The sequence below is a fragment of the Aspergillus mulundensis genome (assembly GCF_003369625.1).
Source record: "Aspergillus mulundensis strain DSM 5745 chromosome Unknown scaffold_7, whole genome shotgun sequence".
Classification (NCBI taxonomy): domain Eukaryota; kingdom Fungi; phylum Ascomycota; class Eurotiomycetes; order Eurotiales; family Aspergillaceae; genus Aspergillus; species Aspergillus mulundensis.
In genome coordinates, this window is record NW_020797895.1 from 1,789,304 (window position 1) to 1,813,056 (window position 23,753).

Below are 23,753 nucleotides of genomic sequence, written 5' to 3' on the forward strand. Positions count from 1 at the left end.
GCCAGTGAGCAAGAGCCCGCGGACGATTAAAGACAACTCCCACCCTTACTTGTCCTTTCGCGCACTCGATCCCAGCTCTATCGCCAGCTCCGAGGGAGTTATACGAAACGAAGGGGAAGATGGGGAACTCTGTGCCCGATCTCGACAAAATCGGCCTAAAAGCCGAGCCCGAGCTGGCTGAACAATTTCGCAGAGAGGTCGCAAACCTACTAGGTCGCAAGAACCTCAGCTTCCCCGGCGCCCAACCGGTCAGCTTCGCGCGACACCACCTCACCGAGCTCCATCGTGAAGACTACTTTGTGTGCGAGAAGACTGACGGCATTCGCTGTCTCATGTATTTTGCGCGCGGCGAAACCGATGACCACGAAATTCACTACTTGATCGACCGCAAAAACGAGTACCGCTGGGTCCCCAACTTGCACTTTCCTCTGCCTGGAGATGAATCTTTCCAGGACTTCCACACAGAGACACTTGTGGACGGCGAGCTTGTCAATGATACATACGATGATGGCACACAGCAGTTAAAGTATCTTGTCTTCGACTGCCTCGTGCTGGACGGGCAGAGCCTCATGCACCGCACACTCGACAAACGCCTCGCGTACTTTAAGGAGAAGGTCCTCAAACCCTACAATGCGCTATACGAGAAGTATCCGCAGGAAAAGCAACATCGCGTTTTCGTGGTCGAAGACAAATCCACCCAGTTTAGCTACGGCATTGAGATGATGTTCCGCGAGATCATCCCCAAGGTGAAGAAAATCCACGGCAACGACGGCCTCATCTTCACCTGCCGCAGCACCCCGTACCGCAACGGCACAGACGAACACATCCTAAAGTGGAAACCGCCTTCCGAAAACACGATCGACTTCCGTCTCCGTCTTGAATTCCCTGTCCTCGAACCAGACTCAGAGGACGAGGCGGACGGCGTCTCAGAGCCTTACCCGGACTACGACGCCCTCCCGATCTTCCACCTCTTTGTCTTGCATAATAATGACCAGTACCAGCATTTCGGAGAGATGTATGTCACCCCGTCGGAATGGGAGGACCTCAAGGCGCTGCAAATGCCGTTGGACGATGCTATCGTTGAATGCTCCAAGGATCAGTCTGGTCGCTGGCGGTTTCATCGGATTCGTGATGACAAGGCGGACGCGAACCACTATACAACCGTCGACAAGGTATTACAAAGTATTGAAGACCGTGTCACAGAGGAGGACCTCATTCGTGCGGCGCCGAGTATCAAGACGGCTTGGAAGAAACGGGCACAGGCTGAAGCCGACGAGCGAAGACGTGCCAGTGCGAGACCGGCAGCTCCGCCGCATGTAAATGGGAATGGGGTGAAAAGGAAATTTGAGGAGTAGCACCCTTTTATCCTTCCTTCAGGTTATGGCGGATTCTTTTGCTTTGGGGATGTTCTGCGCGGAGTTCTGGCGTTGAGATGATCTCAGCTCTCTTAGCACTTCTTTTATGGTCTGGTGGGGGAGGCCGTCAAGATTGCTTCTCTACCTTTTCTTCATCATTCGAAAGGAGAGATCGGAGGTTCTTATATAAGTCTTACGTTCCTGATACTGTTCATTATCCGCATCTAGATACTGGCCTTAAACGTGGCCTGCTACCATCTTTGTTTTACACTGTGCTTCACGATCAAGGCCCGCGTCTTACATGTCTTGTGTATAATACGATTTTTCTATCTTCTGGAATAGTTGTCTGATATAAAAGAGACGAATGGCAATGCATATACTAGAGATACACTATCGCTTCTTGATGCTCACATCGATGTTCGTGATGGCCCATGCGGCCGCAAAGACGCTGAATAGCCCGATTGTAATGGTGATGGGCTTTCGCATTCCATCCCAAAAGGAGTAATCGTAGGTAACCTGTTCCCAAGTAAGTGACTGCTGCAGTCCGTGACGGCTAAAGGTTGGAGTTCTTACCACGAGCTGAGAATCGCGAGCTTCGTCGGTGAGGCTCTCCACGGTTAAAGTCAGAGCGGTACGACCAAGCGTATCCATGAAGGTTTTGTGAGTAGATAGAGAGGCTTGGATCTGGCTTGCGCTGGGCAATCCGTTGCTAGAGGAACCTTCCACAGTCTCGTAGCGCACATTCCTGGCGCCCTCAGGCAGGACGACACGCAAGACTACCTTCTCGTACTGAATACCCTCACCCATCTTAGGTCCCTCCAAGAACGGAACCTTGAGAATGTAGGAATCATCGCTAGAAACCGCCCGACGCAAAAAGGACGAGAGGTCATTATTCCACCCAAGACGGAAGCTATAGTTCCAACCGCCGAAAACAGGGTACCGGGGCTTAAACTCAAGGTTGGCTTCACGGTTTTTCAGTCCGGGACGGTAGCGGCTCGTAGAGACATTCCCAATATCGTCAATAAAGTAAGGGTCCACTGAGCCTGGCTTTAAAGGGTACTTGAGCTCCTTGATGGCAGTGGAGGGAGACTGCTGGTAATTGGCGACAGTGTAGTCCACGCGGGAGAACTGGGTAAGTAGCTTGGAGCCGTTGTTGCGAAGCCAGTAGCGCTCCTCAGTAGCCAAGTTTCCACCCCAGTGGGACACCTCTAGATCCCGTTCCAGCAATGAGGCTGTAATCACGGGCTTCGTGAACTCATATCGGACCGTGATGGCGTAGGATGTGCCTGGCGCGACCTTGACAGTGTCGTAAGGTCCATAAGTGTAGGTAGTGCCCTGACGTTCCGGGTCCGCACCAGTCTTGAGATCCGTGGTTGTGTAGTCGGGGATGTTTGCGCTTGGGAACTTGACTTTGGTTTTTTGTGACACCGTCTGATAAGCGGATGGCACGTATGCGGAGAAGGAGTAAGTCAGGAACTGGCGATCTGACTGCTCAATGGCAGCCGGACGCGGTTGGAGGGAGTTGAGAAGGGAGTACGAGATTCCAAGGGTGAGTTGTGACGAAGGAGCCAGAGGTTCAGGCAGGTGGACGATGAAGTATTGGAAGTCACTAAACAGCGCGAATTAATCTTAAGGCCATGTGGTTACTGCAATCCACAATGGACTTACCTGGCAGCATCAACCTCTGCAGCTTCCACATCAAGCCTCCCCTTCTCTGCATGCTTTTTGTTGCGGACTTCTAGACCTCCGACCCGCTCGAAGACGTCCGAAGGGAAGGACAGATAGTACTCGCTCTGGGGCTGTTTATCAACATTTTCGACCACCACGTTGATAGTCTCACGGGCGTAGCTTTTCTCAAGGTTCGTACTCCGAACCAGATTCACATTCTTGAAGACTTGAGGAGGCTTGAAATCGGCGGGAAGCAGATTGGACTCGGAGGTGGGTTTCGCGGAAACTATAGAGCTACTGGACAGGACAAGCCCGCAGAACGCGGTGACAACGGTAGTAAACGACCTCATTGTGCATCCAGCGCTGACGAGCTGAACGGTTCTCGCCAGGGGAAGAGGTCGAGATAAAGAAAGACGGGGGGTCAGACAGAGGGAGGAGAGGTCGACGAGTCGGCGTGATGCTGAGGTGTCCCGAACTCCCGATGGAGAGTCCGAGTACGGCGACCGCCGCGGCCAAATTACGTTACGCGGCTCCGCTCCTCTTCTTCCCCTCACTCCGCTCCTCTCCAGCTTGCTGTTCTGTGACTTTAGCTGTTGTCGTTTTGCTTCCGTCATTATGTTTGCACTTAGAGCGTCGCATAGCCGGCACTTTTACAGAACACCGCAATTGCGAGCAACCGGCATCGCTCGCCTTGCCCGACAGAACCATAGCTTTGCTCAGAGCAAGTTCTTCCGCGTTTCAGAAGAGGTTCGGGATGCAGTAGCTACGGGGAAGCCCGTTGTTGCTCTAGAATCCACAATATATACACATGGTACGTCGCTCGACGCCTATATAAAGCTTATCTAATAGGTGCAGGCTTCCCGTATCCGGAGAGTGTAGCTCTCGCATCGTTGCTAGAAACCGTTGTTCGTGCGAACGGAGCTGTGCCTGCTACAATTGGTGTCGTAAGAGGCGTTGCTCGCGTCGGCCTTGCTGCCGATGAACTTATCGAGCTAGCATCGAGAGCGGAGAAGAAAGACGCCCTGAAAGTGTCTCGTCGGGATCTTGGCTACATTTGCGGTCTGGTGAGTTTACTGTCCCATTGACTCGGAGAGTCGGCTAACGATTCCAGGGCGTGGCTGGTAAGCCGCTCTATGGCGGTACCACAGTGTCCGGCACAATGGTCCTTGCGCATCTAGCGGGGATCAAGGTATTCGGTACAGGTGGTCTTGGTGAGACTTACTCAATATCTGCACTTCTACCAAACTAACATCATCAGGTGGCGTACATCGCGGTGCAGAGTCATCAATGGATATATCAGGTATACCAATCAAGTATTGAGACGGCGTGAGCTAACATTATCAGCTGATTTGACCGAGCTCGGACGGACCCCCGTAGCTGTAATTAGCTCCGGCTGTAAAAGCTTCTTGGACATTCCTAGGACGCTTGAATACCTTGAAACGGAAGGCGTCTGTGTTGGCACTTTTGCAGATGGTCGCCAGGGCCCTGTTGATATCCCCGCATTCTTCAGCCGCGACAGTGGCATTAAAAGCCCCAAGGTCATTGAAAACGAAGCAGAAGCAGCTGGAATCATCTGTAAGCGTGAGAATCCCCGCGTAGTCATGTTTGCTAACAATCCGCAGATGCGCAATCGAGACTACCTATCTCGTCGGGAATGTTGTTTGCTAACCCAGTTCCGGTGGAGCATTCAATTCCCCAGGGCGAGATTGACGCCGCCATCAACGAAGCCGTCCACCTTGCTGAAGTGGAAGGTCACCACGGAAGTGACAACACGCCCTACATCTTGGCCAAGATCAAGGAACTCAGCGGCGGGAGATCGGTGGCAGCCAACCGGGCCCTAGTTGAAGCGAACGTCAAGCGTGCAGCGCGGGTTGCCGTGGAGCTCTCGAAATTAGAACAGTCCACGATTTCTAGCGAACAGTGAGTCATCTATAGCCTTGAATGGAGCGGGATGTCCTAATATCGATTGTCCCTGCGTAGACATATGCCAGCGACTCTACCGATCAGTAGGGCTGACCAGGCTACTTCAGAGACTAAATCGAAACTGCCTCCAAGAACTGAGCCAGTAGAAAGGGCAGATATCCTAGTTGCGGGATCTTTAGCGATAGATCTCGCATGCGACTATGTTCCTGCAGCCGGACAGACCATACCCGCCCTACGGACGTCCAATCCTGCCGTCATTGAACAAAGCCTTGGCGGAGTTGGCCACAATGTCGCCTTTGCCTCAAAGTCTTTAGGCTGCTCTGTCATGTTTTGCAGCGTGGTTGGTGATGATTTGAGCGGCCGCGCAGCCCTGGCATCTCTGCAGCAAGAAGGGCTGTCCACTAGCGGCGTCAAGGTGCTACCAGCGACGTCGAGAGCACGTACAGCACAATACGTTGCAGTAAACGACGCGACTCGGGATCTTCATGTGGCCATGGCCGATATGGGTATTCTGCAGCTTCCCGCAGAGACATTCGACTTTGATGGCTTCTGGGAGCCAGTCGTCTCGCACACGAAACCAAAGTGGGTGGTTGTGGATGCCAACTGGAGTCCAGAATTGCTTTCCAAGTGGGTTGCAGTGGCGAACAAGCACAGTGCGCGAGTTGCTTTTGAGCCCGTCTCAGCTGCCAAATCTCAGTTCCTTTTCAAGAAAACCCCTGAAATGGAAGCAGCTGTGGGCGAATCCGCATGTGTTCCGAACAACACTGTGAGCCTCGCGGCGCCGAATGAGTTCGAGCTTGCGGCCATGTACACGGCTGCCCGGGAAAATGGCCTCTTCGATTCGACCGGTTGGTGGCGCGTTATTGATTCGCTGGGAATGTCATCGTCAGGCTCGAGAGAACGGCTGGTTGCAATGACATCAGCCGCGCTCGTTGACGCAGGCATACCCCAGCAGAGCATCCAGCTTCTTCCATTTCTTCCCTGCATAATCACGAAGTTGGGCGCCAGAGGAGCGCTGCTTACCCAGCTGCTGAAACCAGGAGATGCTCGTCTGACAGATCCAGAATACAGCCCCTATATCCTCTCCCGCGCCACATCCACTGATGGTGTCACTGGAGGCGTGTACATGCGGTTGTTCCCGCCGGCTGCGAAGTTAGCCGACGAGGCCATTATCAGCGCTAATGGCGCTGGAGATACTTTGCTTGGTGCTGTTATCTCTGGCCTTGCCGCCGGACACGGGAGAATTGAAGATCTGCTTTCATTTGCGCAAGAGGCAAGTCTTTTGACTCTCAAAAGTGCCGGGGGTGTGAGTAAAGAGCTTGCACAATTACAGCCAAGACTCAAGGATATTGCGCCATGAGTCTGCAATTATTCAACATGATTCCTCTATTCAGTTATATAAGAACACTATTGGCCGCTTCTTCTCCTACGACGGGCATTCGCTCAATGCTGTCTTTCCCCTCACGATTTGGTCCGGTTGTCTTGAAACCTGACGGGATAAGAGTCGGGTCTAAAAGGCCGATCTGCACCAGCACGCTTGCTTGATCCCAGTACATGTTGTGGTTGGCGATCTTTCCACCCAGAAAGCTAACAGTCATAATGAGGGGAATGCGAACAGAGCGCCCAGTTGGTGGCACACCAGGCAGCAGCCAGGGTATCTCCTCCGTGTGCTCAAAAGTGAGCAAAAGCTCGTCCACCACGCGGTCCGCACCCGAAGTGCGAGAAAGCAGCCGGATCCGTTGGGAAGGCGGGCCAGCCGGGACGAACTGCGTGGAGTAAAACGTCGTGATCTCGGATGGCGACGACCCTATTCATGTTCGTTAGCTTACGCATGATTCTCAAAGAATTGAGGTTTACGACCTCCAGCACCAGAAGGGACACAATTCACACACGTCCGGTCATCAAAGTCGGGATTCCCAGTACCCCCGCCCACCATCAGCCCAAGCATATCTGGCGACGAGGTAGAGAAGGGGTTCTTCGCGGTCTCGTGAATATTCCTCCAGTAGCCTTCCCAGACTAGTTCCGGATCCGGCGCTCCCCAATCACCTCCACCACCAGGCCATCCAAAACCGCGCTTCAAACAGTTCAGCGCTCGGCTCCATGCCAACCGTGAGCTAGTCCTGTCATACGTCGGTGATACAGTGGACTCTGCGAAGCCCGGTTTGGACTCCGGGTAGAAGAGTATATGGCAGCGGTGCCGCTTGTTGCTGTCGTCCCACATGGCGAAGCTCTCATTCTGCGATCCGGCGAGGTGGATCTGAATGGCAAGAGTCGGGTCGTTCTGAAACGCCAAAGACGTCGAGGTTGTTGCCGCGGTTGTTGACGGCGGAAGGCGTGCTGGTTCCGATGAGTCCATCGACGCAGAGTCCGGAGCGTCCGGGTAGAATGCAATCAACGCGCACAGACGAGGGAAGGGGTTTGTGCTTGTTTGTTGGTGATGCGAAAGCCAAAGAAGATAGGCGGGGCGATTGTACGCTACTCGATCAATCAATACGCTTATTTGCAGAATATATACCTAGATTAGCCGAAGACATACCCATAACCGCGTATCTCTCCCCAGGCTCAAGATCATCTTCCCGATCGTGGATCACCCTCTCCAACTCTCTCCTGTCCCGATCGATGTCGCCGCTGTCTGCGCGAAAGGGCACATATTCAACCGTGAACCCCTCAGTCTCTAGCCGGCGAAGGGAAGCACTGTCGAAAGTAGGTGAGTCGGAGGTGACGTAGAGCCTGCGCGGGGTGGGAGGGCTCGGGCGATGCGCAGAGCTGCGCCGACGGAGGTGGTGGAATAGTTTGGACATCCTTTGCAAGGCGAATAATCCAATTGGACCGGGGCAAAACGAAGATCGGTGTCGGCTGCCGTCCGTACCTTTTTCATCCTTCAGCCCTACCGGGTGCAGGGCTGTTTTGGCTTTTATAGCCACTGCGCCAAAGCGACGTCATATACCCAGCTCCATCGCGGTGGGGAGTCGTCTTCTGGGCACTCTGGGCACTCTGGGCACTCTGGGCACTCTGGGTATCGCAGGCAGCCTCTTTCTTGCCTTGGAGGTGAAGAGATAAAGGCGGTTGTCCTATTCTACGCCAGATGTATACTATTTGAATATACCTACACACTAGATGTCCGTTACACTTGGGCGAACTCCGGCCTCTGCTAGCTGTGCTAGCCAATAAACAGGAACAAAATTAGCATCCTGGGTTGCAATAAAATTATCTTCATCCCCTTTCTACGCTAGGATAGTTTTCCATTGCATGATAGGGTTGACTCCGCTACTATGGCCTGGCAAGGGATGACCATATCCACAGAAAGGAATAAGGATGACTCGGCAATTTGTCTATAATTCTATCATGATGAGATCCGAAAAATATACGAAGACCGAACATATACACACCATCTCGCAAAAAAAAAAAATCATACTCAACCCAAAGGCTAAAAGCCGTAAGCTGCCCGGACTTGCGTACTTCAGAGTCCGGCCTGATGTGCACACAAACGATGGCACGCTGGAAAATGATTTAGATTCAGAAAGACCGCAGCCAGTCCCTCTGCGCGCTGACATCCTCGCCGCCCTCTCCATCCAGATAAGCCCGGTAAGCAGCGCGAAGCAGACTCGCCCTGGCGACCTCGCAATCAATACGGATATCCTCAACCAAGGCATCCATCGACACGTAGTCGTACTCCGGCCGGATGTACCCCAGCATCAGCAAATTGAGCTTCGTGCCGTAGAAGTCGGGGAGTTTGTGGAACTTGACCTTTTCCTTCTCTTCGCTGGATGCCGTCGGAGAGGGGAGTGTTAAGGAGGGCATGATGTGGATTTCCTGTTACGCCGTTAGCAGTGGTCTTGGTCTCGGTGTATAGAGATACGCACTATCGAGCGCGTCTTATTCTTGTAGTAGGGGTTGTATCCTATGCTCAGAACAGCAGGGAGGATTGGTGCCTCATCCCCGGTAGACTCTGGTGACGGCGCTGTAGCCGGGTCCAGCGCAACAACCCCATAGTAGACGCCCACACCCAGCTCCTTGGGAAGAACGTCTTCCAGTCCATCGATCGGGATGTTCGCTGTTGGGATACCAAGCTAATTGCGGCAAGATGGTTAGCTTGTTTCTTTTTCCAAGGCAAAACAGCGGGGAGTAAATAGACAGACGTACCTCTTTACTCCCGCGTCCAAAACCCTTGATCACGGGTCCAGATAGACGAATAGGAAAAGGAGCCTCAGGGCCAGAGTCTGGGCCTGTCACTGGAGGGCGGGGAGTTGAGGGGCGCATTTCTTTCTCCTTGCTTGGGGGTTGCACTGGAGGAGGGGTTGGTTGATTGTGTGGATGATATCGAGGAGGTGCGTATCGATAAGACGGACGATCGTGCGGGGTCGATTGGGGTTGGATTACCGCATAGTACGGAGTACCCTGAGTACGATTATGTCTGAAGAATTGAGATAACGTGAATTCTTCAATATGTCGCTAGCGCATCATATATTCGGTATCTTGACCGGAAGTTCCCCAAGAGTTGGCTCGGTGTAGACACTGATATGGCTCACTGTTGCGGTCTTGTTCTCTATGCTAAGGCCCATAGCCAAGCATCGAAGGTTTTAGTAGGTTATCCTTGAAAAGAAAATGAAGCAAGACACAAAGATCTTGCTGTCTACGAGGCGGAAGTTGACCGGTTGCGGAATATAATGAATATACCAAAGGAGTCCAACCTCGCCTTTGATTCATGCCACTGCACCTGAAGCTCTATGCCAGCTCCATGATCACCATGCCCATCAATACCTATAAGTATGAACAAGAAAAAGAAACATTTTTAACCACCGGGTATCCTCCCGTAACTGGACCATAAAATCATATACAACGAAAGAACCAGAGTAAAAACCACTATCATATGCAAGGTAAAAACTAACATGTGTTAGCTCAATATCGCAATCAGGATTGCAGAAGAGGGCGACTCACGTTCATCACTATTAACATGGGGATATCGAACACGTCGCGCTTGACTGTCCAGCAGTAGGCGCATTCGACCTTGCCGTCTTTGAATCCCAGCTGGTTCATCCCGGCCTCATTGGCAATTCCTCCCTTGCGCAGATGGTTGTTCCACCGCTGCCCACTGTCATCCGATTGCGCCGCTGCCATGTCCTCTTTCGTTTTGTACTTGAGTAGCTTGCACCGCGTCGTCACGCTTCCGCGCGAATCTCCAAAAGCTAGCCGCGCAAAGTCTTCGTAGAATTCTACCACGCTGTCGTCATCAAGCAGTTCGGCCAGGAATACTGGATGCGGACGGCCAGCCGTGCTTTCGACGGAACCCCGTGGCGTAACGTTGCGGGAGCTCACAGCTGATGAGCCACCAGTGTTGACGTTGTAATTCGGCTCCTTTCCTAGTAACACCTCTTTTTTCCATCCGGTTAAGATGCTGAACTCTTTCCCGACAGCGGCAACCTCGCCCGTGCGCCGACAGACAATGGTCGGTGTGCCGCACGCGTTGATAAAATCCTCGTATTCCCAAAGTGTCCGCTGAAAGCACTTCTCCATAAAGATGAGATCATCACGGTTCAGCGTCTTGGTCGTGGCGATAAACGACGGTCGAATAGACGCAAGTGCCTTGGCAATCTGCAGTGTCTTCTGGGGTGGGAAGCGCCGCTGGATGAACGCCGTCAGATTGTGGAAGCGACTGGTATATGCGTACGGTTCCCTGACACTTTCGTAGACCGCCGATGGATTGCGCTGGCGCCGCTTGTTCATTTGCAGGCTTTGGTGCTTCATACTTGGTGTAGAGATGGTCGGAGGTCGCTGTTGCCCATTCACGGATAGTCCATTGGATTTCGTGACGACATTATTGAACGCGCCAGTATCCTCATAACCAGTGTTGTTCATCTGTGGACTAGTCGCATTACCCGGACTGGTAAAGTTGGTCGGTCCGCTCTCAATCGCAAACGCGTGAGGCGCATCAGGCTTGGATAAATGCCCTGGTATCACGTTGCCCTGGCTGGACTGCGGATATACGCCGACATTCACATGCGCCTGGCCCGAGGTCTGCCCACTCGGCCACTCGTTCAGGAGCGGATCACCGAACATAAATGGCTGTTGGGTTTGTGGGCTCTCGCCGAATGCTGCAGCTCCTCCAATGGGCGTGGACGCAAACTGCGTTGAACCGCTACGGCCCATAGACCCTCGGTGCGTGCCTGAGTCTGGAGAGTCACCGGCCCCAGTAGCCATGTGCCCAAGCATACCGAATTCCAGCGCACCATATCGATTTTCAAAGTTCATACTCGACAAATCGAAGTTGAAAAGCGCCGGATCACTGGGGTCAAAGAACGGGCCTGCGAACGGGTTTTGCTGGTTTGGCGCATTCGATACCCCGGTACTCGGGGGTTGGGGCATGGAAGATGTCAAAGCGGCATTATTGTTACTAGGCGCATTAGTGGTATTGCGATGGGTCGGATTAGTTTTCAAGCTAAAGGTCGGGGACACCGGCGACTGCGAGGGGAAAGAGTTTTGGTGGTTGATTGGGGTCTCCTGGTATATGCTGTAGTTCGATTGCGGAGTGGGATAGAAGTTCGCGCCCGAATTCTGCGTGCTCGCGGCTGGATTGACCCCGTTCGCGCCGTTCAGATTCATGCCACTCGACGGGAGGCCATTCGGCATTGGGTTGTTGTTGTAGAAATTATTCCCGCCAATCCCAGGCATCAAAGCACCGTCCGGCGCGTCGTGAAGGTATTTCGCTTTCTTACGCACACCATCATGGCAGGCATCCTGGAGCCCGCGCTTGATGCAGCGTTGACACGGTCTCTCGTCGCCTACATACTATTAGTCGGCGCCCCCAGGACACAGGTACCCGGGGAGGGTAGGAGCGTACCGCATGTCAAATGCGCCCGCTGACAAGCAAAACAGGCGCGGCGCGCCTTCTTCCGCCTCGGTCTTGACGGATCCTTGGGGTTCGGTTTCTGGCCGTTGGTGGTCGTCTGATCATCACCATTCGCGTTCGCGTTGTTAGCCTTGGGCTGCTGGTCGGCGCGCTCGCCGATGGCTGCGGTATCTTGATCGGCCCCACTGGGTTCTGCCGAGGGTGCTGTAGCGCCCTTGTCTGTCTCCATCTCCATTTTCCATGAATCGGCGAGATCGCGAGAAAGGACCGAGAAGACGCGCGGGGGCGTTCGTCCGTTCGAGTGTGACGGATCCGGGGTGTCAGATCGGTACGAGATCGGTTCACCGGTTAAAGGCTTCTCCCCGGGACTGGCTCGCCACTCTGTGAGAATCGGCTTCTTCGTCGTCACCACCGTCAAACAAAACTCCCTCGATACCCACACGCCGGTGGGAATCCAGATTGGCGTTTAGTCCGGCAAAAGTCGATCGGAGGACATAGAATGGAGAGATGAGTGGAGAGAGGAAAGCAAAAGGGCAAGAAGGGAGGGGAACCAAGACACGAGGAGAAAAGAACGAAAGTTCGGAGACGGTCCGTGGAGGAGAATGTGAATGTGAATTTGGAGACAAAATCGCGCTCAGAAAACTAAAACTAGCTACCTAACCGCAGGAGCGTGCCTTGTTTCATTATTAGCACATCATCAAGTAATAAGAAGCGTGGGATAATTGGCGGCGGCCGGATGGAAGTGGGAGACTCACTTGCCGGGCGGCACTGCGGGGAGCAGAGACCGTTGGAAAATTGAAGATGAGCGATTTAACGGCTGTCAATGTTGACAGGGCTGGGTCTAGTATTGGACAGGGACAGGAGTCATGGCCTGTGTCTGGAGTAGCCGATCTGTATGCAAACCGGAGAGTGCCTGGATTTAAGTAAAAAACGTGGTCGAGTCAAGCTGGCAGTGAGGCTTTTTTGGATGAGAAACCCAGCGCACTGATAGGCCGATGGAGTTCCACAGTCGCGTGCACAGTAGAGCATTGGACAGTAATCATTGATCCAGAGGAAACAGAGCGCAAGATGGAGAGGATGTTACAGTCAGGGACGTCTACAGCTTCACATCGTATCCACGGGTGTCCCTAGGCAGCGAACGGGGTATAAATCCAACAATTGCATTCATCCAGCTCCCCAAACAAGCAGACGCAGATATCCCGAGATCACCCGTGATGCCGTCTTTCCCCGGCCTGAAGCCATTCAGAGCCGTTATTGCACTCCTCCAAACCTCGGCAAGACCTGCTCCAGCTGCTGCAACTCTTGGTGATGCACGGGAGAACCAACAAGATGACACTGTGCTCGTTGTGTGCGTGTGATTTTACCCTTTCGGTCCTCCTGTTGTGGCTCAGGCATCATCCTTCAGTCCAGATTGCAATGCCGTTCTGATCCTGACCGGTTCATGCTACTGCAGTTCTACTATTGGAGCACACGCTATAGTTGTCTGACTATATTGTCTGGGCGTCTTTCCAGCTCAGGTGTAGTCAGGCTCAAATGGGAACGAAGACCGCGCCTGATACATTTCGTCTCTCACAAGCTCATCTATACAACTTTTGTACTTCCATCTAGATCATGCACCTATGTGCTGAGATTGAAGCCGTTTAGGAAGCCATTACTCTATTATGCTCACTCATCTGCACCTCCCGGGATTGATCCTGGTCGCCCGTCCAGGATAGCTCGTCCCATAGTAGGACGAGTTCAGCCCACTGGACAAGATCCTATCCTCATTCCTCGCACAACGTTTTGTACCTGATTCTGGCGCATCTATGCCGTAGCAAATCGGCTCTTCTTCCTTAGAGATTTTCCGAACCGGAAGAATAGATACCTGTGCAGTGTCGCAGACGTTCAGGTTAGCTCATCTCCCAAACTAGATACATCCCAGCATGAGCCAGCATCACACGAACCAATCAAGGTTGGCGAACCCATTGAAGTAGAGAGGCAGCCCAGACACAGCAACGTCAGATGCGTCATCCCGTTATGGGCTTGCAGAACGGCCCATGCAAGGGAGGCTGAACTTGGTCTCACAGCGTCCTGCACAAGCTCATGTCCGAGAAGAATGGGAATGCAAAAGGAAATTGGGCCAGGCGATCTTGGCCGTGGCGGGAGGGGGGTGGACGTACGGGAACGGTGCCATCACCAGTGTCAGGAAAGCAAGCAATGAAGTCGCCCAGTGGTATCCTAGCCTGTTGTACACTGCGCTCATCTGTCAGCAACTGGCGGTCAGGGCATAACCCGGGGATTATTGATCAACGTTGCGCAAATCTTGGGTAGTCCCCGACTCGGGGACCATATAGTTAAGGTTGAGCACCATGCGAATGCCAGCCGACACTCAACGAAAGAACAGAACATGAACGTGAGGGGGATGATGGCAGCTGTAGACACAAAGGCAAGGAATCTTACTCTGTATCCCGAAAAGAGGAAATATGCCACCAAAGCTCGACCGCGCAAAACTATTCGCTGATAGCGCGCTGGCTGCATATGTGGGATATGCGTCAACCAGGAAGGTGAAGACCCCGGAGTACACCAAAACAGTTCTGCGCACGTCAGGCCCAATGTTTCTTCCTGCACAGGGAGGACAAGTATCCTGTCAAACCGGTCCAGTTGGAAACTTACCCCGCTCCAAAAAAGCCACTACCGATAATCGGTACAATCCAGTGTACATGGGGGTAGATGGTCCACGCAAAGATGAACAGCCCTATTGTAACCAAGGGCCCTCCTGCAATAGCTAGAAGCCGGTTAGCGGCGTCTTGACAAGCATGCGGTGCCGCTTAAGCGATACACACCAGGAGGTAGGCGCCACTCCGGCTGGAAGTCTTCCCCGACCCCCGCGGCCTTCTGTTCCAGTTTCCTGTAGATCCGACGCCAGAAGGGATCAGACGCTATTGCAAAGCTCATTCCCACAAACATTCCAAGGAAGCACAAGCCGCGCTGGTATAGCTCCAAACCATACACGTTTCCAAATACCAGCTGGAAGGCGCCGAAAAACAGGTAGAGGATTCCCAGAAGAATCGCAGAGAATATGCAGAGATTCAAGCACATCGGCTCCAGGGTTAGCAAAAGGATGGGCCTGTAAAGAGATTTCATGACTGTCTGCGCCATTGACCGATCCATCTTCTCAATTGGAGCAACCCAACGTCTATCCCCCGTTTCTTTTCTCAGTTTCTGTGCCTTTCTCTTCAACAACCTGCGTTCAACCTCTCAGCACAAGCCGTTAGATATTCCATAAGTGCTTACACTGGATGGTATGTTTCAGGAACGAGCAAGACTAACATGGCAAGCAACGTGCCAGTCCAGATCAAAAGTACATAGAACGTCCAACGCCTGTCAGTCTCGTCAGCACCGGTCTCCCACCTAGCAGAAAATACGCACCATGTCGTATATTGGTTAATAAAACCACCAACCCTAAGAGAATTAGCACTCGAGCATACCCTGACAAGAGCACTGCACTACACGTACAACGGGCCCAGTTCGGGACCAACAAAGGGCGAAGCCGTATACAACATCATTGGCCCTGACAGCTCATGACGATCGAAGAGGTCACCAACAGTCCCGCCGGCCACGGACAAGAATGCGCTTCCGGCAAGACCGTTGAAGAACCTGCTGATGATCATCGTCTGGATATTCTTTGCAACGGCGCAAGGAATGAGCCAGATCAGAAAGAAAGTGAACGAGGTGATATATATGTTTCTGCGGCCATAGAACTACAGAGGCATTAGCGAGGCTCTATGTGGCAGGAACGTTTAGGATACCTCTGATAAAGGTCCCAGAACGAGCGGTCCTAGTCCAAGACCCCAAATGAAGAAAGAAAGGCCAAGGGTGGCAACGATCCGGCTGCAATTGAACTCCTCGGTCAATTGATCGTAAGTCACGGTGTACATACTCGATGTGCATGTGCTGATCATGGAGCCTCAAACGTCAGTACAAGACGGCACCTGTTTGAGATTGGCAAAACTCACACGCAAAGAGACCCCGTTGAGCAGATGATAACAATGATCCACCTCCTTACTGTATTGAAATTCCGCGGATTCAATGGATCATTTTCATCCCAACGCACGATAAAGTCAGACGACTCGCTGGCCTTTGCACCGTGAGGCTCGTCCGTGCGCGCTTCAACGTCCACCTCATTATTGCAGCTATAACCGTCGTTTAGCGACCAACTCCGCTCAACAGGCCGAGATGAGGTGCTATGTAATTTACGGAGCTGGCTGTTATCTGCCGTCGCTGCCGCTTTGATCGGCTCAAAACCATTCTCTGTGGTATCACTGGACTTTTCTAGTTCAACCTCTCCTTCGTCGGTCTTCTCGCTCTCGGAATACTGTCGGTCTGAGGATATCTGGGGACTCTCCGTATGTGCGGAGTAGTCCGCCTCCTGGGTGCCGCGCATGTAGAGTTGTTCAGTCCGAGACACCGGGATGATTGCGTTTCATGGACTATTAGGTTCCGTTGTCCTCTCGGTATTTTGCAGAAAAAGTCGGACTCGAGGAAGAGGGTTTGCGGGGACAATTAATGACGGGAAACGGTGCCCCAGACTCGGCTCAATGGCCGAGCTTTGAAGCTAGGTCTTCTCCGATCGCCGGTTCTCCCCACTCTCCAAAGAATGAGTCAAGGATTGGAAGTGGATTGGAAATCGGCAGATGGAATATCGTTTGGCATAGTAGCGTGGAGGAATTTGGAGAAACGGCCAAGGGCATACGGTGCAAAGCCATGATTAAATGAAGACAGAGCTTGGAGTAGCCTCGGGAAGAGGATGCCGAAAGACGTGCTAATTTTTGATCGCTCCTTATCGTAGTTTGAGCTTGACCGATCAAGACCAAGCCAAGCATCATTAGGCATGGTAATACTATTTATCTCTTGCTCGATGACGGAGATTACACAACTACCTATATCAAGCCTGCCCAGTTCTAGAGACCAGAACCATGAGGTGTCGATATTGATCTGTAACTCGGGGCGCCCAGGGGTATATTTGTATAAACATAAGACTCATGTACGATATCGGCGTACTCCATTATCTACTCGGAGAAATAGCCCACGAACATCTTCATTGGATCAAAATTTCCGCCTCGTGGGCCGTGGCGGCAAAAGCAATATGCTGTGAAATTCGACAGCGAATATGTAATCCAGCGATCAACTCTGTAAGGCACAGGAGCAGGTCCAATAGTACGGGGTGATTTCAATTAAAATTGTCTACTAACACAAGACTATCCTATCGCGCAAAATGATTCGCCAAAAGGTCAAAAAAGCAGCAATAACACCTTTTCGGACCTGAAGAGAGAGAAAAAGGAAGCGTCCTAAACTCCAGGATTGATGAAAGACAATAAACCAACAGTCAGCTCCAGAAACCAGTTCAACCAAAGAGCAAAAAGTAAAACGTCGAAGAATGACGACATGTAACTATACAGAAAAGCAATCCACCATTCCTGAATGCTTAAGCTGCAACCTGAGGCTGGCTGGCTTCAGCAGTGGCATCTTCTTCGGCCCATTGACCCCAAAGCGAACGCTTGCCACGGATTTTGATCGGTCCGCCGACAGTGTTCGAGCGCTGCTCAACTTGAACAGCATCTTTGGTAGCAAGGACCAAAACCTCAAAGAACATTTTGGTGGCGTCAGCCTTGGTAGCTTTCTTCTCAGGCAGAAGATCCTGAAACTTGACGGCCTTGGTTTGCTCTGCGTCGCCAAGGCAGTCACGCAGGACGTGCACCGCGCGTTTCGTGCCGACTGACACTAATGCGCTGTCGACAGGCTCAATAGTGTCTTCAAAATCGTCGAGAGGCTGCTGGATACCTTCGTCTTCACTGAGGTGAAGGTGCTCCTCTTCGTCGCCAGGGAAATCAATCTCAGAGCGCTGGTGCAGGGTTGATTCCATGCCGACACCCTCATCCACAGGAACAATCGCCTCTTCTTCAATTTCCAGAGCAGGGGCAGTAGCGGCATCGACGTCCATATCGGAGATTCCACTGTCGCGCTTGCGTTTCAGCTCACCGGCTTTTTTGACAGTATCGAAAGACAGCAGATCACGAATCTCAGGAGCCCAGCCACGTCCGCCGCCACCCATCACATTGGAGACAAAGTCGCCGTTCTTTTGCATGTTCATAAGCGTCAGCAGAACAGGATCACGGGGCAGAAAAGAGGCAGGCTTCAAAGTCTCAGAAAGTTGTTCCTGCTGGATTCGAAAATACGAGTTTCCTTTGAACTCGACATCCTCATCAAGCTCGATGGTGGGAAGTTGCTTTCTCCGCTTGGCACGCTGCGCATGTTGAATGGTTTCGTCATCTTGCTCTTCGTCGTCGAGGTCGAAATTATGTTCCGTGTTCAGACGCTCCATCATATCTTCCGAAGCCTCCGTGAGAGTGCTCTCACGCTCAAATCGGTCATCATCACCATCGGCGACACCATCCGCAACCACCGTGTCATCACCAAGATCCATGGGCTCGTCGGGAGGCAGGAAGTTGTCCTCATCCGCCCCAAAATTCACAGAGTCCAAGGGAATATCATCCTCGCCGAGATTCAGCCCCAGGTCGCCAACATCGAGAACCTTGCCGGCATCACTGAAATTGTCCTCTTCCATAGGGCGGGGCGGAGGCGCGTCTCGTCCAACTTCCATACTAAAATCGTGAGGGAACGTCAGATCCGTCTCATCGTCAAGTCCAAGGTTAAGTTCAAGGTCGCCGACATCCTCCAATAATGCGGGTTCCTGAGAAACAGAGCGTCGCAGTCCAGTGTCCGGGAATAGCTGACTTCCAAAATCCATTGACGGACCCGGCCGCTTTCCTTCCGGCTCCAATGAAAGTGGTTGAGCTATAAGTAAAGAGGAATCCAGGTTCATGAACAGGTCGGCTTCGGTCAGTACGTCAGGAAGAGTGATGCCACCCGGGGCAACCACGGCACTGGTCGTCAAATCATTATTGTTCGTGAGACGGAAAGCCTATATATAGGTTAGTGGAAGATCTAACACAAATAGAAAATACATGCCATTTTGATTTTCATCAGAGCTTCGTTGCAGTCATCGAGCAAGTAGCGCGCCTTCCTGCTGTAAATGCGAACAACACCGAGCAACAGCTGACCACTCAATCGCAAAGCCATGGGGGCCTGTCCCTGGTCCACAATAGCGCTGACACTGCTTTCGATATCCGACTGCAGAATGTGCGATTTTGAGAGTTTGCGTTCGAGGTTGGCAGACAGCCAGACACGGGCCAGAGGCCCGGTCTTGGACAGCAAGGTCTCTGAATAGAACATGGCCAGAGGTATTCAAAACCAGTATATCATCCAATGTCTTTTGTCGTAAAAACGTCCCCAGGAGATACAACGATGCCCGCCCAATGCGGGGTGATTCGCGGCGTCCCTCGCAACCAAAAGTGGGTGACGCGACAACCGCAAAAAACAAACGGGATCAATCAGCTCGGTCGCTCCGGCGTCTGAGATAGTTCGCAAGAGGGGCGCTGATAACACTGGGAAGGAGTGGAATAAAAGCCTGATTCCACGATGACAATTTTCGGATATGTATCGATGCCGAAAGCATCCACAGCGCAAGAAAGCGACCAGAGGGGTAAGTGGAAAGGGAGGAGGTTGGAGATTTGAAGTGGGTTGGTTGCCCAGGCGCGTCGTTTGGTGCCTTGGTGGTGACGGTCACGGGTGGCTGGAGATATGCCGGTTAGATAAGCAATGCCATTCATTCTGTGAATGCGCTAGCCCCGATCGAGACAGCTCGGATGTACTGCTCTTCCGGGTCCACTCTTGGCTGGACTGCCCAGCGTCAACATCCCCGATGCCAGCGTAGCGCTGACTGCTGAGTGGTTTGAGACGAGATTCTAGATTCTGTCAATTTTCCCCTTTTGTCAAATTAGCGACCCCGGCTCTCCAGACGCATTCTTTGTTCGAATTCTTCAGTCTGGTTCATGATTATACATCCCCATCGATCCGGTGATACAGCTTCTGCCAAGTCGCATTCTGAGAACGTGGCTTTTCCGTCTTTGTCGTGCCGTGAGATTTGATATCTTTTCGAAGTCACTATTTCTAGACGCGCGTCTTTACAACTCCCGCCGTGTGGTTTACTTGCGCACCTCGATGGGATGATAAAAGTTGAGCTCCCGATTTAAACAGGTCTCTCTATTGAAGCATGAGAAATGTCAAGGTCCGCTACGCCTGCGCTACCTTTTCATAATGGGCAGGCTTCTGGCTCAATTCCTCCATCAACAGCGCCCGCAGGGGGACGATCCAATGCTGCTCCTTCAGTGAGTCAGCTTGCCTGTTCTCTAGCGGTTGGCTGTATACTAATCAGTGACATGCTAGGCATCAACCTCCACGTATTCACAGTTAGACCCCCAAGAGACCGCAGATCGCTTACAGACCTCTCTCACTTATGGACTCACCCCGGCGGAAGCGGAAATACGATATATACGAGATGGTCCCAACGAACTACCTCACGAGGAACCAGAACCTCTATGGCTTCGATTCCTCAAGCAGTTCAAGGAAACGCTGATCCTCCTTCTTCTTGTTTCCGCGGGGATATCTTTCTTCATGGGAAACTTGGACGATGCAGTTAGCATTACTCTGGCCGTCACAATAGTGGTTACAGTCGGCTTCATTCAGGAATATCGATCAGAGAAGTCTTTGGAAGCCCTGAACCGTCTAGTTCCGCATCATGCACACCTGATACGCGATGTTCCCTCGAATTCTCCTCCGATAATTCACCCAACCGCGACAGTCCCAGAAGATGAAGTTGAAATGGGTGATCTCCGCAGCCAGAGTCCGAGCTCAGCTCCAGTTTCCGCCGCCGTCAAAGCCTCTACCACAGTGCCAGCCGCTGAACTGGTGCCCGGAGATTTGGTTTTGTTCACCGTTGGAGACCGCATCCCAGCTGACATACGGATTACCGCTGCAACGGACTTGACCCTTGATGAATCGAATTTAACAGGCGAAAACGAACCCGTTGCCAAGTATCCGGACGCAATTCGCAACCAGAAGAACCACTTGAGTGCGACACCCAAAATCGTGAGTCCACCTCGATCGCCATTCTACGATGCACCAGCTAGCGGTGCGGTTGGTGCGGATATACGTCTCAACGAGCAGCACAACATCGCTTTCATGGGGACACTGGTTCGGTCCGGATACGGCCAGGGAATTGTCATTGGTACTGGTGCCAAAACAGAGTTTGGTAGTATCTCAGCCTCGCTTCAAGAGATCGAGAGTCCGCGCACGCCGTTACAATTGTCCATGGATCGCCTAGGCCAGGAACTAAGTTACATCTCGTTTGGCGTCATTGGGTTAATCGTCGTTGTAGGCTTGATCCAAGGCCGAAAGCTTCTAGACATGTTTACTATCGGTGTGTCGCTTGCGGTTGCTGCTATTCCGGAAGGTCTTCCAATCATCGTCACTGTTACCCTCGCCCTTGGTGTGCTCCGCATGGCGTCGCGAGGAGCGATAATGCGACGACTCCCAAGTGTCGAAACCCTAGGTTCGGTGAATGTCGTCTGCAGCGACAAAACCGGAACGCTCACACTTAACCACATGACAGTCACCAAGATGTGGCATTTTGACTGTCCTGAGCCATTCGAGGTGCACAACGACATTGCGTCATTGACCCCAGGGCCAGCAGCCCGCACTGTTCTACGCATCGGCAATATTGCCAACAATGCTCGTCTCTCACGAGTACATGCAAACTCCCCTGCCAGCGCTTCGTCTGCTGCAGTGCTGTCTTCTACTGACGATGACGCATCAGGCTCGCTGAAGAGCCGGTGGGTCGGTCAACCCACCGATGTTGCCGTCTTAGATCTACTTGATGCTTTGGGGGAAGACGATGTGCGAGATCGCATTTGCGCTCGAGTTGCAGAGACTCCGTTCAGTTCCGAACGCAAATGGATGGGAGTGGTCATTGGCAGTGGTGCGCCTGGTGAATCATCCCCTTCAACAGGAGGAACTAGCATGGCCTACATCAAAGGCGCCTTGGAGCAAGTGCTGGCGCGTTGTGATACGTATTTGACCAAAGATGGCCAGGAGGTTATATTGGATGAGCGTCGGCGCCAGATTGTGCGGCAGGCCGCAGAACAAATGGCATCCGAAGGACTTAGAGTCTTGTCTTTTGCCAGCGGCGCAGTCAGGGAGGCTAGGGGGAGGTCGTTTGGAAGTAGATCTGGTACCCCTGCTTCAAAGGTTAGCTCTGGCGACGAGGATGATCGCTACAGTGGCTTGGTATTGGCGGGACTAGTCGGCATGAATGATCCTCCCCGCAAGGATGTCCACAAGGCAATCCGCCGTCTCATGGCCGGTGGCGTACGGGTCATCATGATCACGGGCGATGCCGAGACCACGGCTGTTGCCATTGCCAAGAAGCTCGGAATGCCTATTGTCGAAACCCCTGGAGTGCAAAACGTCCTCAACGGGCAAGACATTGACCGTATGGGCACTGCTGAGTTGTCCCAGGCGTTATCATCAGTCTCGATATTCGCGCGCACGAGCCCCGACCATAAGATGAAGATCGTACGTGCACTTCAGTCCCGCGGCGATGTCGTCGCCATGACAGGAGATGGTGTGAACGACGCACCTGCTCTGAAAAAGGCCGATATAGGAATCGCGATGGGCAAGCTTGGCACGGACGTTGCCAAAGAAGCAGCCGACATGATTCTCACAGATGACGACTTTTCGACCATATTGCGGGCTATCGAACAAGGCAAGGGGATATTCTACAACATCCAAAACTTTATCACCTTCCAACTCAGTACCAGCGTTGCCGCCCTGAGTCTGGTTTTGCTGAGCACAATTTTCGGATTCAAGAACCCGCTCAACGCCATGCAGATTCTGTGGATTAGTATGGCTATTTAATCACTTCTGTAAGGTGTATTGCTAACTTTTTATTAGATATCCTCATGGATGGTCCTCCGGCGCAGTCCCTGGGCGTGGAGCCAGTGGACCCTTCGATCATGGGTCGACCTCCCCGCCCGAAGAGTGCCAGAGTGCTCACGAGACCGCTGATCCAGCGGGTCCTCACGTCAGCGTTCATGATCATGATGGGCACTCTGGCCATCTACATCTATGAGATGGGCGACGATGACGACGTGCTGACGGGAAAGCGCTCCCGGGTAGTGACAGCCCACGATACGACCATGACCTTCACGTGTTTTGTCCTGTTTGACATGTTCAACGCACTGACGTGCCGTAGTGAAGGCAAATCGGTCCTCCGGGGCGAGATATCTCTTTTCGGCAATAAGATGTTCAACTATTCCGTGCTGGGTTCCCTTGCCGGGCAGGCTTGTGTCGTCTACCTTCCATTCCTGCAGCGGGTGTTCCAGACGGAACCCCTGAACCTAGCACACTTGTTCAAGCTGGTGTGCATCGCAAGCACGGTGTTTTGGGTTGACGAGGGGCGGAAATACTACCAGTTCCTGCAGCGGCGACGTGGAGTCGGGGTTGGATATAGCGCGAATGTGTAAATATGTTGTATAGAGATGCCTGAACATGTTATATTACTACCTAATGATGAGTGGTTATACGAGCCAGCGTTCGAATTAATTTGACCTTCTAGACCATCTGATCTTCTCTCCAGCCGTGGGGGCCTCGGCTGCGGTACGCGTAGCTTCCCATCTTTCCATGCAGGTGCTGCAGGATACAGAATCAATCAGAGCCTGACCTGGGAGCCGCAGCCAGCTGAGCCCTAGTGGCCCTAACTCAAGACTCGAAGTTCAGCTGGAAACAACAGGAGATCTTCTACATAGTGGCAGAGACAACTCCTCAGGCAGGTGAGGTAGGCTTGCTTCGCCTAACCTTCCCAAGCCAATATATCTCGAGTCAACCTCGCAAGTGACGGGCGGTATATCAACCCTGACCCGCCATCCCAGGATCACCTCAAACTCCTCTCATTTGAGTCTCCATCCAATAACACATAACCCCAGTGCGTTTTCGGTCTATCATCAGAATGTCCAGTCTCTTCG

General features: G+C 52.5%; 8 protein-coding genes across 8 annotated transcripts; 3 read left to right on the forward strand and 5 right to left on the reverse strand.

Annotated features, from left to right (window-relative positions):
* Window positions 1-119: 119 nt before the first annotated feature.
* DSM5745_07364 (mRNA guanylyltransferase) lies at window positions 120-1,355 on the forward strand (the record flags this gene model as incomplete). Its single annotated transcript, XM_026749380.1, has 1 exon — window positions 120-1,355. One exon carries the CDS (start codon window positions 120-122, stop codon window positions 1,353-1,355), a length of 1,236 nt encoding a protein of 411 aa, XP_026602470.1.
* A 390-nt stretch (window positions 1,356-1,745) lies between these two features.
* Window positions 1,746-3,373, reverse strand: DSM5745_07365 (dolichyl-diphosphooligosaccharide--protein glycotransferase subunit OST1; the record flags this gene model as incomplete). Its single annotated transcript, XM_026749381.1, has 2 exons — window positions 1,746-2,964; window positions 3,024-3,373. 2 exons carry the CDS (start codon window positions 3,371-3,373, stop codon window positions 1,746-1,748), a joined length of 1,569 nt encoding a protein of 522 aa, XP_026602471.1.
* Window positions 3,374-3,831: 458 nt separating this feature from the next.
* On the forward strand, window positions 3,832-6,306 carry DSM5745_07366 (pseudouridine-5'-phosphate glycosidase/carbohydrate kinase family protein; the record flags this gene model as incomplete). The annotated part of the gene is made up of 7 exons (XM_026749382.1): window positions 3,832-3,834; window positions 3,896-4,087; window positions 4,135-4,234; window positions 4,282-4,323; window positions 4,368-4,598; window positions 4,646-4,943; window positions 5,004-6,306. 7 exons carry the CDS (start codon window positions 3,832-3,834, stop codon window positions 6,304-6,306), a joined length of 2,169 nt encoding a protein of 722 aa, XP_026602472.1.
* Window positions 6,307-6,340: 34 nt separating this feature from the next.
* Window positions 6,341-7,747, reverse strand: DSM5745_07367 (dienelactone hydrolase; the record flags this gene model as incomplete). The annotated part of the gene is made up of 3 exons (XM_026749383.1): window positions 6,341-6,753; window positions 6,804-7,421; window positions 7,483-7,747. 3 exons carry the CDS (start codon window positions 7,745-7,747, stop codon window positions 6,341-6,343), a joined length of 1,296 nt encoding a protein of 431 aa, XP_026602473.1.
* A 715-nt stretch (window positions 7,748-8,462) lies between these two features.
* Window positions 8,463-9,206, reverse strand: fmn1 (riboflavin kinase; the record flags this gene model as incomplete). The annotated part of the gene is made up of 3 exons (XM_026749384.1): window positions 8,463-8,759; window positions 8,810-9,016; window positions 9,090-9,206. 3 exons carry the CDS (start codon window positions 9,204-9,206, stop codon window positions 8,463-8,465), a joined length of 621 nt encoding a protein of 206 aa, XP_026602474.1.
* A 651-nt stretch (window positions 9,207-9,857) lies between these two features.
* Window positions 9,858-16,216, reverse strand: DSM5745_07369 (uncharacterized protein; the record flags this gene model as incomplete). Its single annotated transcript, XM_026749385.1, has 14 exons — window positions 9,858-11,725; window positions 11,785-12,187; window positions 12,549-12,706; window positions 13,003-13,128; window positions 13,582-13,657; window positions 13,953-14,045; window positions 14,186-14,204; window positions 14,446-14,557; window positions 14,616-15,016; window positions 15,067-15,153; window positions 15,202-15,234; window positions 15,289-15,533; window positions 15,582-15,726; window positions 15,789-16,216. The coding sequence occupies 14 exons, from the start codon at window positions 16,214-16,216 to the stop codon at window positions 9,858-9,860; spliced, it is 4,194 nt and encodes a 1,397-aa protein (XP_026602475.1).
* A 1,041-nt stretch (window positions 16,217-17,257) lies between these two features.
* DSM5745_07370 (kleisin alpha) lies at window positions 17,258-19,065 on the reverse strand (the record flags this gene model as incomplete). The annotated part of the gene is made up of 2 exons (XM_026749386.1): window positions 17,258-18,754; window positions 18,874-19,065. The coding sequence occupies 2 exons, from the start codon at window positions 19,063-19,065 to the stop codon at window positions 17,258-17,260; spliced, it is 1,689 nt and encodes a 562-aa protein (XP_026602476.1).
* An 887-nt stretch (window positions 19,066-19,952) lies between these two features.
* pmr1 (Ca(2+)/Mn(2+)-transporting P-type ATPase PMR1) lies at window positions 19,953-23,255 on the forward strand (the record flags this gene model as incomplete). Its single annotated transcript, XM_026749387.1, has 3 exons — window positions 19,953-20,060; window positions 20,119-22,633; window positions 22,684-23,255. 3 exons carry the CDS (start codon window positions 19,953-19,955, stop codon window positions 23,253-23,255), a joined length of 3,195 nt encoding a protein of 1,064 aa, XP_026602477.1.
* Window positions 23,256-23,753: the final 498 nt, after the last annotated feature.